This window comes from Sinocyclocheilus rhinocerous, unplaced genomic scaffold (assembly GCF_001515625.1).
Source record: "Sinocyclocheilus rhinocerous isolate Xijiao unplaced genomic scaffold, SAMN03320098_v1.1 scaffold28, whole genome shotgun sequence".
Lineage (NCBI taxonomy): Eukaryota > Metazoa > Chordata > Actinopteri > Cypriniformes > Cyprinidae > Sinocyclocheilus > Sinocyclocheilus rhinocerous.
The window spans coordinates 1,339,911-1,358,594 of NW_015652416.1; the positions used below are offsets into that span (position 1 = coordinate 1,339,911).

General features: G+C 37.4%; 1 protein-coding gene across 2 annotated transcripts in view; it reads right to left on the reverse strand.

The window, feature by feature from the left end:
• Positions 1-15,638: 15,638 nt before the first annotated feature.
• Positions 15,639-18,684, reverse strand: part of LOC107714956 (coatomer subunit zeta-1-like) — a 4,363-nt gene continuing 1,317 nt past the window's right edge. The window contains exons 3-9 of one of the 2 annotated variants that reach the window (XM_016520954.1): positions 18,121-18,202; positions 17,962-18,053; positions 17,822-17,877; positions 17,657-17,734; positions 16,322-16,373; positions 16,055-16,093; positions 15,639-15,940 (exon numbers count right to left, since the gene is read on the reverse strand). In XM_016520954.1, the coding sequence (XP_016376440.1) occupies positions 15,929-15,940; positions 16,055-16,093; positions 16,322-16,373; positions 17,657-17,734; positions 17,822-17,877; positions 17,962-18,053; positions 18,121-18,202 (411 nt within the window). In that variant the 3' untranslated portion in view covers positions 15,639-15,928. Of the gene's footprint in view, positions 15,941-15,967; positions 15,990-16,054; positions 16,094-16,321; positions 16,374-17,656; positions 17,735-17,821; positions 17,878-17,961; positions 18,054-18,120; positions 18,203-18,684 lie in introns of those variants that run through there. The other variant, XM_016520955.1, reaches the window with a different exon arrangement.

The following is an 18,684-nucleotide window of genomic DNA, read 5'->3' on the forward strand; positions in this document are numbered from 1 at the left end:
TTGAATCAATTTAATGTTTTAATTATTAAAAGTTTTAATTTATTTACAAGTTAAATAATTTTGGACTCAAACATGGCCGTCATGGCAAAGAAAATGTGATATATAAATGTCAAATAATTACATTTTTTTTATATATTTTTTGATTGTCATAGAAACTTTTTAGTAGTTTTTTTTAATGGAAGATACAAAAACAGGTGAGTTAGAACAAAATACAGCCTTACTTGGAACTGATGAAGATTAATTAACCAGCTTGACTTTTTTTTTTTTTTGCCATGTGTTCACAAAAAGAATGACTGTCACCGACTGCTGATGGCAGACCGGGGAATTCACAACACATTCTTTGGCCTACTTTTCTGTCCAAACAGTTCATGCATATTCATGTGGAAATTGCACTTTTATGTGCAACGGCACAATTAGTTTCCTTTCAGCACTTTTGCAGCCCTCACACAGAGCAAACAGGAAGTTGAGAAATGATAAATGACACCCTCATGTTATTCTCTGACTGCTTTTGGGTTTAATGAAGGGAAAGAAATCACACAGATATGGCATCTCTTGTGTTTTCTGCTTTATCAACATCAGAATGCCATCAAAAGCTGCCATGAGGGGCCACAGTTTAGCATTAGTTAGGATCTAACCAGGCTACACCACAGTTTGAAATTTTATATATATATAATTTCATATAACTGTGATTGAACCTGTTATCACCTCCATTCAAAAGTTTGGGATAAGAGCGTTTTTTTTTTTTTTTAGTAAGGATGCATTAAATTGATTTAAGTGACAGTAAGGACATTTATAATGTAACAAAATATTTTATTTTAAATTTAAACAAATGCTGTTCTTTTTAACTTTCTATAAACCAAAGAATCCTGACAATAATGTATCATGGTTTCCACAAAAATATTAACTGTTTTCAACATTTATAATAATACTAAACGTTTCTTGAGCAGCAAATCAGAATATTAGAATGATTTCTGAAAGATCATGTGACACTGAAGACTGGAGTAATGATGCTGAAAATTCAGCTTTGCATCACAGGAGTAAATTACATTTTAAAATAAATTAAAGTGGATATTTTAAATTGTAATATTATTTATTTTTACTGTAATGTTATTTTATATTATTGTATTGTAATATTATTTTATTATTGTTATGACTATGTTTTGGGTCAAATAAATGCAGCCTTGGTGAGCATAAGAGACTTCTTTCAAAAATATTAAAAATATAACTGTCTACAAACTTTTGAAAAGTAACTAATTACTAACTAATTAAATAAGTCATTGATTGTGACAAAATTCAAGACCTATGAATGAAAAATGCTTAATCATCATGACCATGCTGCTAATTAAAACAATACATATGCAAAACTGCATCCATTTCCTCTTGACATTGCTGTTGTGTTTGAAGATTCCTTTGTCAAACCCCTTAAACTGTTTTATGAGGGAAACCCAAAGTGCTGGGACCGGCTCAGTTGACCAGCGCCTCATTGTCAAGATTTATCTCACTCGAGAGTCATCCACATTCCTGATGACAGGACGAATGCCTCGGCGTCCTGCCGAGACCGTTAAAATCACTCTCACGCCGAAGCACATTTCGCCTCGACAGATACATTAACATACACTGGCCCCGCGCTACCCCATCAATCTGCGCTTGTTGGGACCCACCATCGCTGCTTCGGGCCTCCCTGTGGAAGCCTACGGGCCCGACTCGGGCAGTGGTGGCCCTTTTTGAGTCAAGGGTCCGTTGATGATATAGTCTAGGCCACAGGAACCTTCCAGGGGCCTCAATGCAGGTTATGAGAACTTAACTTCAACTACAAACATATACACTGATTTGGTGTTTTCACTCAGAAATTGCTAGTAAATTTCACAAATGTGACCCTGCCTGGACCACAAAACCATGGCTGTTTATGGCTATTGCTATAAACATACCCATGCGACTTATGACTTTGTGGTCCAGAGTCACAAATAATTACAAAGAAACTGCAAGTAACATTGCATAAAACATCAAATTTTGTACTTTCTTGTAAAACACACTCCAATGATCTGTTTTATTTACAACTTTGAAAAATCATTTTTACAGTGTTAGATTTTGAGTTTATTAGCTGTGTTATTTAGTGTTTCTGCTCTTTTTATCACTTGCCAAGATACTTAACTCTTAACTGTCACCCGTCCCCTCCCCAGTTTACTTCATTTTATTACAATTAAATCCTAATCTGATCATGACAAATTTAATATCGTTGAAAGGTCTAAGACTCCTAAATAGATATTTTACCACAGTTTTGTGTTAAAAAATTATGTAGGAAAAGTAATAGATTAATTTATGACAAGAGTGCACCTCAAAAATCTACATCGTAACAGGAGTTCTGACCTTTGTCACAAAAAGTCGTCTTCGTTGCCTTTTTCTCTATCACACTTTAGAAATCATCAGAAATGATATATCAATTGAAAACTTAAAATCTCAAAATTCATCCTTTGAAAACCATTTTAAAATCAGACATTGCATTACCATGAAAATGGTACATCAAAATCATGTTACAAAATGTTTTCATTCATGAATTATACAAATTTAAGTTTGGATAGTGCACTTTCACGTCTATGTTCAAAAATGTGAGTGACAGTTAAGAGGTTAACCAAAAGACTACTGCTATATTTGTTGCAAATACCAGATTAAACGTAACTGGCCTCTCTAAACATTATGTATTTTGATGGCTGCTTTTTGTTGTGCTTAATGGGGATTCTTAAATTTATCGCCATGATCTTTTGCAGTAAATGCTTGCCCTGTTGACTTCTGATTCTCTTTTTTTTTTTTGCACATGGTGTGTTTTTGCACCTAGTAATGGAGAAATGCCTGCTGAAAATTCAGCTTTCCATGGCAGGAATAAATTACATTTTGGTCAAATACATGCAGCCTTGGTGAGACTTTTAAAAATATCATTAGCCAAGATCCTTATCCACAAGACTACCGCTAAAGCTGTTTTTTTTTTCTTCTTTTTTTGCAAATATATTAAAATGTAACCAGCCTCTCTAAACATGATACCCTGCGTGAAGTTGTGCTTAATGGGAATTCTTTAACTTATCACCAGTATATCAAGTTTCTTTATGAGCTTTAACAGTGTTGCTTTGATACTGAATAAGACAAGACTGCTCCTTTGCCATTTTCATGTGGATTAAGTGATATTAAACTTTCCCCCTTTTGACTGCTGATTTGCATTTTTTTTATCTTGCACAGCCGCGTTTCCGCTCCCATTTGTGATTTGTTTATGAACTCTATAGAAAAATTGATTAAACTAATAAAGGTTTGAACATTCGCACCTCCCTGACCTTCCATAAACAGCTTGTGTCATTGTTTCCACCACTGAGACGTTTATGAGTCCTGTTTGTTCAGAGAGAAGCATAACGCATAGTGCGCAAGTATGCAATATGCCTCCAGCAGAGTTCACACTGCGACTGGCATGCAGGAGTGCATGTTAAAAAGCCCTAATGCGTCTCTTTAGATGTTATGCAATTACACGCGAGCATGGGAAGGCCTCTGTGCGCCTTCATTTCATCCCACTGCAATTTTCCACCTGAACAGGCCAGAGGTGATGTGGAGGTGCACGTCTTATGAATCCTTGAGCTTTTGACAGACGGCACCGGCCTTGCTATTTACCCTTAGAAATTTTCACGGGTCACGGCTGTTACAGGGGGTTCACACACACCGCCGCTGATCTTCTCGGCATCAGCCATGCGACTGAAGCACAGATAAAGGGGATAGATGGACGAGGGGAAAGAGTTTAGGGAGATGAGAGTACAGATAGACAGTAGGCCAAAGTGACTTTGGCAGTGCGCTGCTATTGATCAGCTTTATGATACATTGATTTATACCAGACAGTTTCAAGTGCTTTGAAGAGATATGAGTCATATACATCCTCGCTAATCTCTAAGGGCAGCAGGAGGGGACTATGGTTAAAAGCCGTTTCTGATATGAGCAGACATCCTTATGATGCCTTAAGACTAAAGCCGCACGGTCATGCGACGCGAATATCTGTGAGGAATAATGGTGGATGGGGAAATAAATGGCCGGGGAGCTGCTTTTGATAATTTCAAGGAAATTTTAAGGGATACCGCGACGCATTCTCATCTTTCAAAGGAGTACGAGTTTGCGGGCAAGGCACACCCTCGCGCAAATACACACACGTAGACGCGCACGCAGATAAAGAGATCGAGTGAAGATTTATGTGACAGTGAACTAATTGCAGGCTGCTATTTGTCTTTAGGAACTGACACCCGATCCTTTCTCATGGTTTTTAACAATTATATCAGAAGAAATATACTTTCACCATTATATATGGAATTATAAGCAAGTTAAAGCTTGAGTACAAAAAAGGGCTGAATTTCCTGTCGAATGTACATGTAAAGTGTGTTGCATGAGGTTAATAACTGCAATAAAACTAATTGAAAGGACACATCTTACTACATCTAGAGAGTTAGATGAGAGTGAAATGGCATCTTAAAGGGATAAAATGAAAATTCTCTCATCATTTACTAAGCCTTCATGTTATACCAAACCTGTATTCACAAAAGAAGATATTTTGAAGAACATTGGGCACAAACATTGGAACCCATTGACTTTTCATTCAAAAAAAAATTAAATAATGGAAACCTTTTCCAAAACATATATTTTTCATGCTTCACAAAAGAAAGAAAGTTAAAAGAAGACAAAAGACATTTTGAAGAACAATGAGGTCTAAGCTACATTGGAACCCATTGACTTTCATTGAATTAGACATTTCTCAAAACAATTTTTTTTGTGCTTCACAAGTTAAAACAAGACAAAAGAAGGTATTTTAAAGAACACTGGAGTCCAAACAACAATGGTGTCCATTGACTTTTATTGCATTAGCAACAACAAAAAAGACAGCTTTTTTGTGCTTCACAGAAAAAAAGTCAGTTATAAAGGTTTGGAACGACATGAGGGTGCATTTTCATTTTTGGGTGAACTATCCCTTTAAGCTATCAACCGCACATGTTCATTTTTTATGGTGTACTTGAGTGAATTGTCTTGGAGTTTAATGGGAATCACTGTGAATGTTGTTTCAGAAGAGGTAAAGGAAGTTGAAACATGTCGAGAGGTCGTTCATTGCCAGTTTTGATTGTAAAAGAACCTCATGGAAACAATATGTTGCAATGCAGAAGCCAATTTAAACATGTAAGATGTGTTTACTGCTTCTTCAGCAGTATTATTTCAATCCTGTATAATTTAACACTGTGTAATGTGCATTGGATGTGTTTGCTAAAGCAAGCATCACTATTGCTCATACTTGCATATTTTACTTCACTGTGCAAATTATTCAGCATTTGCATTTATGCATTTGGCAGATGCTTTTATCCAAAGCAAGTTATGCTGCATTTAAGCTATGCATTTTTTTTCCAATTCATGCATTCCACATGAATCGAATCCATGACCTTGGTATTGATAATGTCATGCTCTTCAGGAAGGCACTATTCGTAATGCCTCAAATAATGTGGTTTGTTGATGAGAGGTGTGCTTTTATATTTCTAACGGACCAGGCATATAAAATTTGCCTGGTGAAAGATAAACAGTTGAAAAATCAACTACCACCTAAAACAATGTTGAGAAACCCTTCAAAGTAATAGATATCTAGAAAATTATTACTCTGTCATCATTTACTCACCCGTATGACTTTCTTTATTCTGTGGAACGCAAAAGAAAATATTTTTAATAATGTTTCAACTGTTTTTGTCAAAACAATGAATGTCAATGGGGTCCCCATTGACTTCCATTGTATTGACTAAAATACAGTAAGACATATTGTCTTATTGAAATATATTCTTTTGTGTTCCACAAAATAATGACAGAATTTTCATCACTTAATACACTTTGAAACTACATAGCAATGCCCTGGCAACCGCCCTAGCATCGTAGAGGTAAAATATTTTCTTCTAAAAAAAAGTACTAAAGTTGTACTTTACTGCCATAATAGTTAAATTATGCAAAACAGGAAAAATTGAGAATGCAACTTTTTGACTAAATGCCTCATTTATCAGAAAATCACACTGTGAGGATTTAACCATGAGAATGATCACATATATGTGGTTATCAGTGGCAGGCCACAAATTTATTGTAACCAAACATCGATGACTGTCGTGTTTACATTTCTGATGTGTGTTGATGGAGATGAATCGACTAGTCAGATTGTCCACATTTTTGCCTCGCATATGAGATGTTTTCTTTGAGTGTCTGGTGTTGAAACAGGATATTATTTTGGAGTTGGATGTGAACACATTCCACAAAGAAACTGCAGCAGGCCTGTGTGAGTGAAAATGACTGCAGCTACAAATCATTCGCTCTCTCTCTCTCTCTTTCTCTTTCTCTCCTCCTCTTGCTCTCATGACGTCAGGAATGTCGAGCACTCCCTGCTCCTTCCCTTGGGGAGAGGGTTTTACGATTGAAACCTGACACTGTTTCTGTGTCCCATAAGCAACAGAGCGGTAACTCACATCAAAGACAGCCAGCGTCGAATCACAGCACGGCCATAAATTTGCCTGTCGCTCACGGACCAATCAGAAACGAGCATTAAATCAACTCTGTCACGCTGGCAGCCAATGGTGGGACGGCGGCGGTAAATCTGTCAGGCTAGCGTCTGTTAACGGGTGCTGTGGTGCAGATGGGGAATCCACTAGGGTGAGGGGGGAAAGAAAGTATACATGAGAGTGAGAGAGAGAGATGGAAAGATGGAAGAAGGGAGGGGAAAAGCTGAGCACTTAGTGCTAAAGCATGCACAAATTTTGCTTTGGTTACCCAAAGATTAATTTCTGAAACCCATAATGGCCAAAAAATCAAAGTGTTTTGTAAGCGGTAAGCCGTGAAAACTCGAGTGGAACAAGACCAGACACGACCACAAGAGAAAGCGAAGACGCGAACGAAAGCGCGAAACAAAAACGTCATAAAGCTTAATTGCTACCACTGCTGTGTGACATTGAGTGTCTACAACAAAAGTGAAATACGGCCGCGTCTCACTCTACAATTACATCACTGTCTTAATCACAGCCTCTGTCATGATTATTTCAGTTCACGACACTCATTATACACATTCGGCCCATTTGAAATAGCTTGTCAAGTGCAAACCTCAAACGCTTCTTTATACGATATGACATAAAAATGAGAGCGAAACATGTCGGAGTGTGTGGAACAATGACCTGTGGGCCTTTTCACGTTGCTGCAAGGGTGCAGACCAGATGTTCTCACACACATGGAAGTGAGCGGCTCAAAGAGCCAGTTTGTGTGCAAACGCATGTGCGTGTGCAGATGTAACCAGGATGGACTCTTCGGGGATTTGAGTCTCGTTCTAAATCACAGGGAAGGGAAAGAAGGGCCTCCTCTCTTAAAATGTCAACAGGCTGCAGCTTATACTCCGCAAACATCTCCAGCTCAGATCGACAGCCCCCGTTTTCAACGGCGGACCACGTCCAAATTCAGTGACTAATGGCGCAGGCGATTCGAAAATAGAAATGTCTAAACAGGCTTGTGGACATATCCAACTGCCTGGCTGATAAATGTAGCGTGCCTTCGCTTGAATTTATGTGTTTTTAAACTCTCCGTCATGTGATATGAAAATAGGGTGTACTCTTACCCGCCGATCCAGCCAGAGGAATAACATCAGCCTTTCCGAATGGCACGTTTGAAACGCTTAATGTGCTCTTGAATAAATATTGTGCAATTATGAAATTAATACGAACAGGATTTGACTTTTAATGCACGGGATACCAGATTTATCTGAAGGATTTTTCACGTATCTGCAAAATTGACAGCTTCTGATGATTTCAAGAGACAGATAACTTACAGCAAAGATGTTGTTATTTTTACACCACATAGAATAGCTTGTTGAAATACTACTGGATCAGCAAAAGCTGTGGCATTGCTGTTGATTTTGGCTGTCTCTACCTCCAAGGTGAAATTATTTTCTATTCGACGGGAATCCATAAACAGGCCCTGTGAGGGCGAGCGGCGCCATAAAACACATCAGGCCGTATGGGGGCGTTTCCGTTAGCGAACGCTTGAGCCTGGGGAGCATGGCGATGGCGAGCACGCAGCGCTCTTATCTAGGCCTGGTTGCGTCCGAATACATTCGTGCATTACCCGTCCTCTATTCCCAGTCATTTTCTATGGCCTTTTGATGAATTTGGCCTGTCTAAATTCGCCTGTTCCGAGAGCACGCCGTAATTTACCTACATTTATCGCTGGCGAGCTGTTTGCTCAGCTTCGGCCCTGAGCTGCATGCATGATTAATACGAAACACTGACGCTTTTGTGTCGCCCTCCCCTTCACCTGAGAATAGAAAATGACTCTGATTGCAAAAAGCGTGCAGATTTTCCCTGAAAAAGCCTGAGTCTGGAATACTCATTCGGTGACATACAGACTGTAAGCTTGCAGATGATGATATTTTATCGACTGCTGGCTGCACCCGTTCGCTACAACACACACACACACACACACACACAAGGCCGTATGGGGGCGTTTCCGTTAGCGAACGCTTGAGCCTGGGGAGCATGGCGATGGCGAGCACGCAGCGCTCTTATCTAGGCCTGGTTGCGTCCGAATACATTCGTGCATTACCCGTCCTCTATTCCCAGTCATTTTCTATGGCCTTTTGATGAATTTGGCCTGTCTAAATTCGCCTGTTCCGAGAGCACGCCGTAATTTACCTACATTTATCGCTGGCGAGCTGTTTGCTCAGCTTCGGCCCTGAGCTGCATGCATGATTAATACGAAACACTGACGCTTTTGTGTCGCCCTCCCCTTCACCTGAGAATAGAAAATGACTCTGATTGCAATAAGCGTGCAGATTTTCATGAAAAAGCGCGAGTCAGGAATACTCATTCGGTGACATACAGACTGTAAGCTTGCAGATGATGATATTTTATCGACTGCTGGCTGCACCCGTTCGCTACAACACACACACACACACACACACACACAAACAGCATCTATCAATTACAGGCCTCTAGTCCACATGCCTCTGACAATTTTACTGCGAGTTTTGTACAGCGTGTCAAGCCGCGCTGTTTCAGTCTATTATGCTCATTACTCTATAATTAATATAAATGACTTTTTTGCCTTTTTACAGCCGTGCCACTGTAATTAGTCGATGAAAGGCATTCATCGGTTGCCCTGCTGGAATATCCAGATGAAAGGCCGCATGAGCGTCAGGCATGTTAGTGGGGCGTAGACGGAAAATGGGGGTCAAATTTGACCTCATTTCTGCCTTGCTGGGATCATACAGAAGTCTTATCTCAACACCTGCCCTTTTGCTATCTATACAGATACATCTATCATCTTTCGTAACCTTGACTTACCTCTCATATTCCACAAAGGGTTAAGAACCTGCTGTTCAAATCAGCTGCATCAATATAGTGATTGCTTCAGGTCATAAACAGGACCATCCGAGGGAACATATTGTTCCTGGGGGCAATGCACTTTTTTTCAGGTGTATTAGCATATGGTCAAGGTACATGTAATTTCTGCACTAAAAATAATTACTGTTTCAAACAGGTCTCTCATCGCCCAGATAATCATAAAGTGGCCTCAAAGAGTATTTGAACTCTTTTGAATCTTAAAACAGACTGAATTTTATGTCTGAATTTCAAACTGTCTGAATTTCATAGAATAGATGAAATAATAATAATAATCAAAATTACATGTGGCAACTGTAAATATATATAATAGATTTTGTGTTTGCAAGCAACATAAAAATTGCGAACCGGTTCTCACTCATTCATTTTTCTGCAGAAAGAGACTAAATAATGCACAAAACCCCTAACAGACGTTATGTTTACAATACTGCTGAATCTACAGCTTGAAACACATCATGCAGTGTAGTCTGATTTCTAATTCTGAAGGAATGACTCTTATGTGCCAGCTCTTTATTAGTGAATCAAAAACATTCACCGTGACCAGTGTAGCCTGACACCAGAAGAATAACTAATGAGCTGGTTCTTTTACCGAATCAGAAACATTCAGCGAAGCCAGTGTATAGTCCAACTCCTAAAACAATAACTCATATGTGCCAGTTATTTTTAGCGAATCAAAAACATACAGCACGATCAGTGTAGTCCAATTCCTGATTAACTGACTCTTTTGAGACGTTTTTTTTTTATTTTTTTTTGGTGAATCAAAAACATTCAAGGCAACCAGTTTAGTCTGATTCCAGAATGAAGGGATCTTATCGGCTAATTGTTTTGGTGAATCAAAAAAATACAGCGCAACTACTTTAGTCAAATTCCCGAATGAATGACTCTGAAAGATAGCCTAGACATTATGACTTTTATCAGCATGAAATACGTTACCGCATTGTTTGTCATTAATGTATCTCTAAGAATTCTGTGTGGGCACACCTTTGCAATAATTGCTTTTATTATTGAACTTATCTGCAAAATGGAATTGCATTTGCCATTGAAATGCAGAAAGCTAATGGATAGCTTTCTCCAGGTATTTCAGACCTCCTCAGCTCAAACAAACAGAGCAATGTATTTACAGCACCACAGAGTTGCAGCGTTTGCCCTTTTCGGGAAATTCAGCACACCACTGGCTTACTTATAGCTGTCTCTGCTCAAAAAAGGCACACTTTACCTTTAAAGTTAGTTTACTATTAACACAAAGACCCTTGTACCTGTCCTTTCAAGCAGCGCACACAGACTCTTGATTACCCTTTGCTCTTTTTCCTTTATTGCGGGTGATAATATCTTAAAAACCACAGCACTTTGCTTTATTCAATGGGAGCATGTTGTACACTTCATAACACACAGATGAGCGAGACGCTGAGGTTTTATCTGCGACTCTTACCCATCCGCTAATGAATCATAATGAATGACCTCATAATGAAAGAGCTACTTAACTCAATTGGTCAAATAAATTTGGAGCTGAAGGCTCTCATGCTTTGGAGATAAGACGTCAGCGCCCGCGAGCCTCTCAGAGACGGGGTTAGGGAACTCCCTCTGGGAGGGTGGGGCGCTCAGGGGCCAACGTCATGTTTCATTCCTCAAAAAAGCACGCTTTAGGATATCAGCCGAGACAAAGGAAACTTTCCCAACTACTTTCATATGGATGCCAAAGCATTATTAAAGAGGAAGATAGAGAGGGATAGAGGGTTGAGGAGATGTGCTGGACCAGGGCCAAGGAAGTTCTCCGTCTGCAGCTGTTTGTTATGGAGGCAGACTGGCCTAAACAAGTCCTGTCCTAAACCTTTCTCTCATTACAACTGCATATCTCACATGACGGTGAACTTTTGTAACTTTCAGTCAAAGCCGCTGAAGATCAGTTTCCATTCCAGCTTCTGCAGTACAAATCAGGAGAATGGGTCTTAGTCAGGATAGAAGCCATATTTTTTTTTTTTGTGAATGAAAACGAGGCTGTGAGAGATAGACGTATAGTACAACTATTAAAATGTGACTTTTTCAACAACAACAACAAAAAAAGATTTTGAATCTTAAGACATCTTGAAAACCTTTAAAAAAATCTGATATGGTGCTTGAAAGTACATTTATTCACCATTTAATTGATTTTAAATACCCATTTTCTTTTTCATATTTAGTCATCTTTTGATACCATTTCTATTACAAAATATTAGTTAAGTATTTGCTTGATAATCTCTTATCCTCACTTGAGTTCATCAAACCTGTTTTGTTGTTTGCCTGAAGGAATAGAATTGGTGTCTAATGTAGCACAGTTTAAAGCAGGATTATTATTATCATTAACTAAAAAATATAACTAAAACCATTAAAAACATCTTTAATACTTGAAATAAAATAATAAACCACCTGAAATAAAATACAATTTAACAAAAAATAAATAAATAAATAAACATATTTTATTCCAGCTATTTGCCAACACAACATTTCTCTTTTTTTGTTGAAGTACTAAAATAATTCAAACTTTATAATTATCTAAAACTAAAATGTAAAACCTCATAACAACTATATAGACATATACAGTATGTATAAAAAAAAACTAATTAAAATGCCAAAAACACACAACCAAGTTACTAAAATGAAAATGAAAACAGAAAATATAAAAATAAAATCTAATTCAAAATATTAACATAAACTATAATAGTATATTAGTAATACTAAAATATCACAGTTTTTAAGAAGTAAACTCATTTATTATGAATGTCTTGTTTTCCACTTATGATTCCATTTCTACAGAGAAACAGGCATTGAAGGCATTAAATATTTACTTGGCAATATTAAATTTGCTCTAGATGGTTTGGTGGTTGGTGGAAAGAATAAAAATGGCATCTGATGATATATTAGTAATACTAAAATATCACAGTTTTTAAGAAGTAAACTCATTTATTATGAATGTCTTTTTTTCCACTTATGATTCCATTTCTACAGAGAAACAGGCATTGAAGGCATTAAATATTTACTTGGCAATATTAAATTTGCTCTAGATGGTTTGGTGGTTGGTGGAAAGAATAAGAATGGCATCTGATGGAACAGAAAGAAGAAAAGTCATTCATTCCAAATATTTGCTTTATGTCTGGTTATGTCTAAAGCTCTCTTTAATTTGCTGTAGATCATTAGACAAGCCATTATGGTGCCGAATATGGTAACTGGTAGAAATAACAAATATGCTTCCTAAGTCATAGACTGAGGCCGCTCCTTCAGTTTCAGACACAGCCATTGCATCGGCTCTTTGCATGTAGCCTGATAAAATCTTAGTGAACTCGTTCAAAGCATTGGTCACGGTGACCCCTGAGACTGCACATGTCTCGTCTCCGCCCCCAGTGCGATAACTGTGTCCTAGGTATGATTCTGAGGCATGTATGTGATATACTACTATTTTTACTACCATTTCTCCAGGGGAACCTTTCATTTGCATTAAAATGAGAGACAGGGGAGGAATCCACCAGAGAAAAAGCAGGCATGCGAAGCTGTCAAACCTCCTTGCAGCATTTTGCCTCACACACACACTCATTAAGTGTGGGTGTTTAGCAACAACCGATTTTTATTCCAGAATATTTAGTGGAATAAATGCTTTCCTAATGCATTGTTAGAGCGCTTGCAGACAAAACGGCTATACTGGGTTTTTAAATAACTGCCTGTTTTAGGCAAAATTCAAAATTTTAGGCAAAATTCTTTTTCCACTTATGATTCCATTTCTACAGAGAAACAGGCATTGAAGGCATTAAATATTTACTTGGCAATATTAAATTTGCTCTAGATGGTTTGGTGGTTGGTGGAAAGAATAAAAATGGCATCTGATGGAACAGAAAGAAGAAAAGTCATTCATTCCAAATATTTGCTTTATGTCTGGTTATGTCTAAAGCTCTCTTTAATTTGCTGTAGATCATTAGACAAGCCATTATGGTGCCGAATATGGTAACTGGTAGAAATAACAAATATGCTTCCTAAGTCATAGACTGAGGCCGCTCCTTCAGTTTCAGACACAGCCATTGCATCGGCTCTTTGCATGTAGCCTGATAAAATCTTAGTGAACTCGTTCAAAGCATTGGTCACGGTGACCCCTGAGACTGCACATGTCTCGTCTCCGCCCCCAGTGCGATAACTGTGTCCTAGGTATGATTCTGAGGCATGTATGTGATATACTACTATTTTTACTACCATTTCTCCAGGGGAACCTTTCATTTGCATTAAAATGAGAGACAGGGGAGGAATCCACCAGAGAAAAAGCAGGCATGCGAAGCTGTCAAACCTCCTTGCAGCATTTTGCCTCACACACACACTCATTACGTGTGGGTGTTTAGCAACAACCGATTTTTATTCCAGAATATTTAGTGGAATAAATGCTTTCCTAATGCATTGTTAGAGCACTTGCAGACAAAACGGCTATACTGGGTTTTTAAATAACTGCCTGTTTTAGGCAAAATTCAAAATTTTAGGCAAAATTCTGCCATATGCTGCATGTAATTTACAACCAAATCAAAATTGACCATTAATTTAGAGGAAAAACTACTAATTAACCTCACAGTTGTGGATGTATTAAAAACACTTGTACGTTTACTTGTATAATGGAGTAAAATGTGCCTTGGAAGCATAACAGGGCAATCAAAAATCAAGTTAAAGCAGTGTAGTAAATGCTCAGTGCAGTTCAGCCTCAGCACTGCGTGTCTCATCCAAAACCAGCAGAGGGCGCTCTTGGATTGACTTTGAGTCACTGATAGAATAGAATAGAATAGAAAGCTAAACAGGCAGTACTACAGACTCGTAGAAAGCAAATCTCATTAGGCATGAACAAGAATCAATAAAAGACTAGGTTTTACCTCTTTGTTAGCAATTCGTTTTTTAATCATTTAAAATATAATAAAATTTAGAATGATCACTTATTCTTTTATATATTTTAAGTACAGGTCAGAATAAGTATATTGTTTCATTTGTACATAAATATATCTCTTATGCTAAATGACGATGGAGCATTATTCCACACGTTGATATTTTGTTTTCAGAAGTTATTTGAAACATTAAAGTAGTTATGTTAATTTAATATGCTTTTTATGTATATAAAATCACTTTTGTCAATTTTATTTGATGCGGACACCAAAATGGTACGTCTTGTCTTTACATATATAATTTTTAAAAAAGTTGAATGAGCCTAATATTTTTAATAATCTAGCTGCTCGAGTTGTTTCTCTATTCAGAACTCAAAATCAGGATAATAAAATGTAGTTGGTGGTTGTTAATGTTTTGAATGGGTTTAGCACATTGCTAGGGAGGTTATATGCTTAGAGTCCCTAACCCTACGTGTGAGCAGTAGTAATAGTGATGACTGACTTAAAACACAAAACAGTAAACAAAGTGACCTCAAAATATTGGAAAAGTAAACGTCACTGCCGCCTCTGCAAACCAAATAGTATCCGAAAGGAGGAAAACACACCACAGCAGAACTAGAATGAAACGGTTTCTTTACTTCAATCAAAACAAGGGTCAGAGGGAAGAACAGAGAACAAGATCAACCACTGGAATGTACATGAATCGTAATGAAAATCTTATATGCATGTATGTATGTATATATAATGTGATATAAAGAAAAAAAGTAAAAGTAGAATAAAACTGGAATCTCATGTCATTCGTACTATTAGTTTTTTAGATGTCAAACATTAAATGGAAGAAACATTACTGGGTGCTTCTTTAAATCCACTTATGATGGTTGTTATAATTAATTTAAGGTGTCATTAGAATCTTATGAAGGAATATATGAAAGTGAGTTCTGCCAATTGATTAAAACTTGATGTTTTGAATTAGGCAATGCCAAGTAATTAGTCATATTTAATTAGAATGAATTGCCAGCCTCGGAATCATTTATTTGAAGTGTTTTGTGTTCCTCTTCAGTAAATCCAATCACTCAATGAGGACGGATAGACCAAACCACTCCATAAAAACCTCACTTGTCTCCAAAGCTACAACAGGTAATTGAATTTTAACGTGTTTGTGTTCTTGACTCATTAATGCCATCATTTTTCTTAAAAGACACGTTAATTACTTGAAAAAAAAATCGGACAAATTTATGAACACTAGTTTATCTAAAACGAGAAACTACAGAAGTGAAAAAGCAAAACCCAAACCCATCATACGAAGGCACTAACATTGAAGGGAACCCTGTAATCGAGTAATGCAGGTGCAGCAAAACATCCAGGAATTAATTCATCATCTTAATTTGCACGAGGCGAGGCAAAGTGTAACCGTATAGCGGGGAAGACGAGGAGACAGCCATTAATCACAGACACGAAAGGCAGCCTGTCGCAGAGCCTCTTAAATGAGAACATTAATCAGTCCGCACTCACGAGTACGGCAGCCACGGGGAGCCATCGCTGGCAGACAGCCGCCAATAATCAGCCATCATGTTTACATGCAGCAGACACATGCGGGAACCCAGAAAGCCGGGGTAGTGGCGGCACGATGAAACGTTCTTAATGTGGGAGCTGTGAAACCAGACCACCGTGGACTCATCATGGGTAAATCTCAGAGCTACTATAAAACATAAGAGCCATGATGGCGACAGGTGTCACTGAAGGAAGTGCGCCAACTGCTCTCACCTGAGTGACTGTCTGTTCTGTCAGAGGCACGTCATCGCCCTGAAACGACATGAGAGAGGGTGCTGAGGACTTTAGGACTGCTGGCTTGCTTTCTGTCTCACACTTGCAAGATTATTGGAAATCAAAGTTAATAGCTGCCTAGCAGGACCATAATGCTCATCAGTGGCGTCAGAGCACATGAGATGAAGCAGAGCCAACAAATACTAAGCAGATTAACATTTACAACAGCATCATGAAAGTCAATAGAGGAGAACAGGAAGTAGTTACCCTCAGAGCGACACGATGAACCACCTGCTGTGGGTCGCTCTCCAGGATCACACTGTAAAACAGACAATTAATGAGTGATCAGTGCTGCAACCAAGGCAATGTGATTTTTAGACTCATTTCTGTTTTAGAAAATGCTTTTTTGGCCACTTTTATTGATAGAGAGAATGCAGAGAAAACAGGAAAGGATGTGGACAAGAGGGAGGAACTGGATCAGGAAATAACATACGCCAGAATCAAACCTATGTGGTCGCAGTGGGTTTTCAATGGCCGATGTCTAGGCCCAGAAGGAATCTATAGACTTTTCTGCAATCATTTTTGGGAAAAATCTGTGGAATTTGGCAGATGCCTTTAGCCAAAGGGACTTATTTTATTACATTTATTTCCTTTGGAATCGAACCCATGATCTGGGTGTTGCTAGCACCATGCTCTACTGTTTGAGCTTCTGGATTGGGGTATTTAAACATAATAAAAAGTGGTAAACAGAGCTGAGAGTACTACAGTCTTATCGGTAGCTAAAAGCATTAACAAAACAGCCAGAATATTCAATAAATTAATGAAAGGAGCAGTTAATTTATATTTTATGAATGATGAGAATGTATATGGAATTCTTAAGCTGTTGATTCTGTGTGGGCCTCCTAAATTTAATTTTAAAACTTAAATAAAATAAAATTATAAAAAATATTTAAAAATGCACACAAAATTGCTTAAATTAACATTAAATTTAATACATTAATTATAATAAGTTATTATAATATAATACAATCCCTATATAATTTCCGCAGGACAACTAGTACTAAAAAAATAAAACTACTGATAATTATTATACATTTCATAGATTTACTGGTTTGGGGACAGCAAGATTTTTGGGGGGAAAGAACATTATACTATTTTAATTAAAAATAATGCATTAAATTGATCAAAAGTGACAGTAAAAATATTTTCCACAAAAATATTTAGCAGCACAAGTATCATCAACACTGATAATAATGAGAAATGTTTCTTGAGCAGCAAATCAGCATATTAGAATGATTTCTGAAGGATCATGTGACACTGAAGACTGGAGTAATGATGCTGAAAATTCAGCTTTGATCACAGAAATAAATTACATTTTAAAATATATTAAGCGTCATTTAAATTGTAATAATATTTGACAATATTACTGTATTTTTGATTAATTAAATGCAACCTTGATGAGCATGAACCTCAAAGAGGCATCTTTTTAAAAAATAAAAATCTTCTCAAGAATCTTATCAAACCTTTGAATGGTAGTGTATAAACAGCACCATCTACAAGATCTCGGTGTAACAAAATTTGAATAAATTAATTATGACTTACCCTCCATCAACAATCTCATCAATGGCCAGGAAGAGACCCTCCATATTTTCAAGCAGGGCTCTCTTTTCCACATTTTTCCTAAAAAGAAGAAAACAATCAGTCAAGATCAAACTGTCGTTAGCTGATGGAGACCATATAGCATACAAGAAAAAAAGTCTTTCCTACCTCAACATTTGGCTCAAGGAATCAAAGAGACAATTCAACACTGACATAAGCATCAACTGTGGGAGAAAAGACAATAACACTTATGAGATTCACATGGTTTGATGAAAAGATACAATCCTGGATCAAGTATAGAGCATTACCTCGTTTTCATGGGAGCTGCCGATGACATAAAAATATAAATCAATATTGCTCTTGTACACAACCGTTAGACCCTCCAGCAATGCGATTTCACCTGTGTCAAAGAGAGGAAGGATGAGTCCACATGACTTGATGTTAGCCAACACAACAGAATCACTTACTATCTGTTCTGTGTGTCTTGTTGAAGATGTTCTTCTCAAAGGCTTTCTGCTCTTTCACTGTGGGATACGTGTCATCATAATACTGAAATATGAACACAACAACACAGTCACAAACTAATATATGAAGCTTCTAATACAATGACACATCTAGTTTTCTGAAGTGGACGAAGACAAATAAAGAGCTCATAAAAACTCATCCATACACCTTATGCAACAAAAAGCTAGCTGTTAATGTTAAAGGTTAAAAAACATGTTATACGAGTTCTGAATAACATAAAGGTGAGTAAAAGACAAACTTAAAATGATGTTTACTTTCCGGTTTGATCCTATAAAACCTGCTGTATCATATTTTGAAACATGGATTTCAAAGGCCTCTAAATTATCAACATGATCAAAACTTTGCTAAAAACCACAATCTACCACATGCCTTCTGTAATCTGATTTATAGATTACACTTTTTTTTTTAACAAGTAAAAGGCCTTTTAATATAACTCTAGAAATGCCCCCCTTCAGGTTGTGCTCCAAGTGTCTTTTGGCTGTGATTTTTTTTTTAAGTGAAAGTGA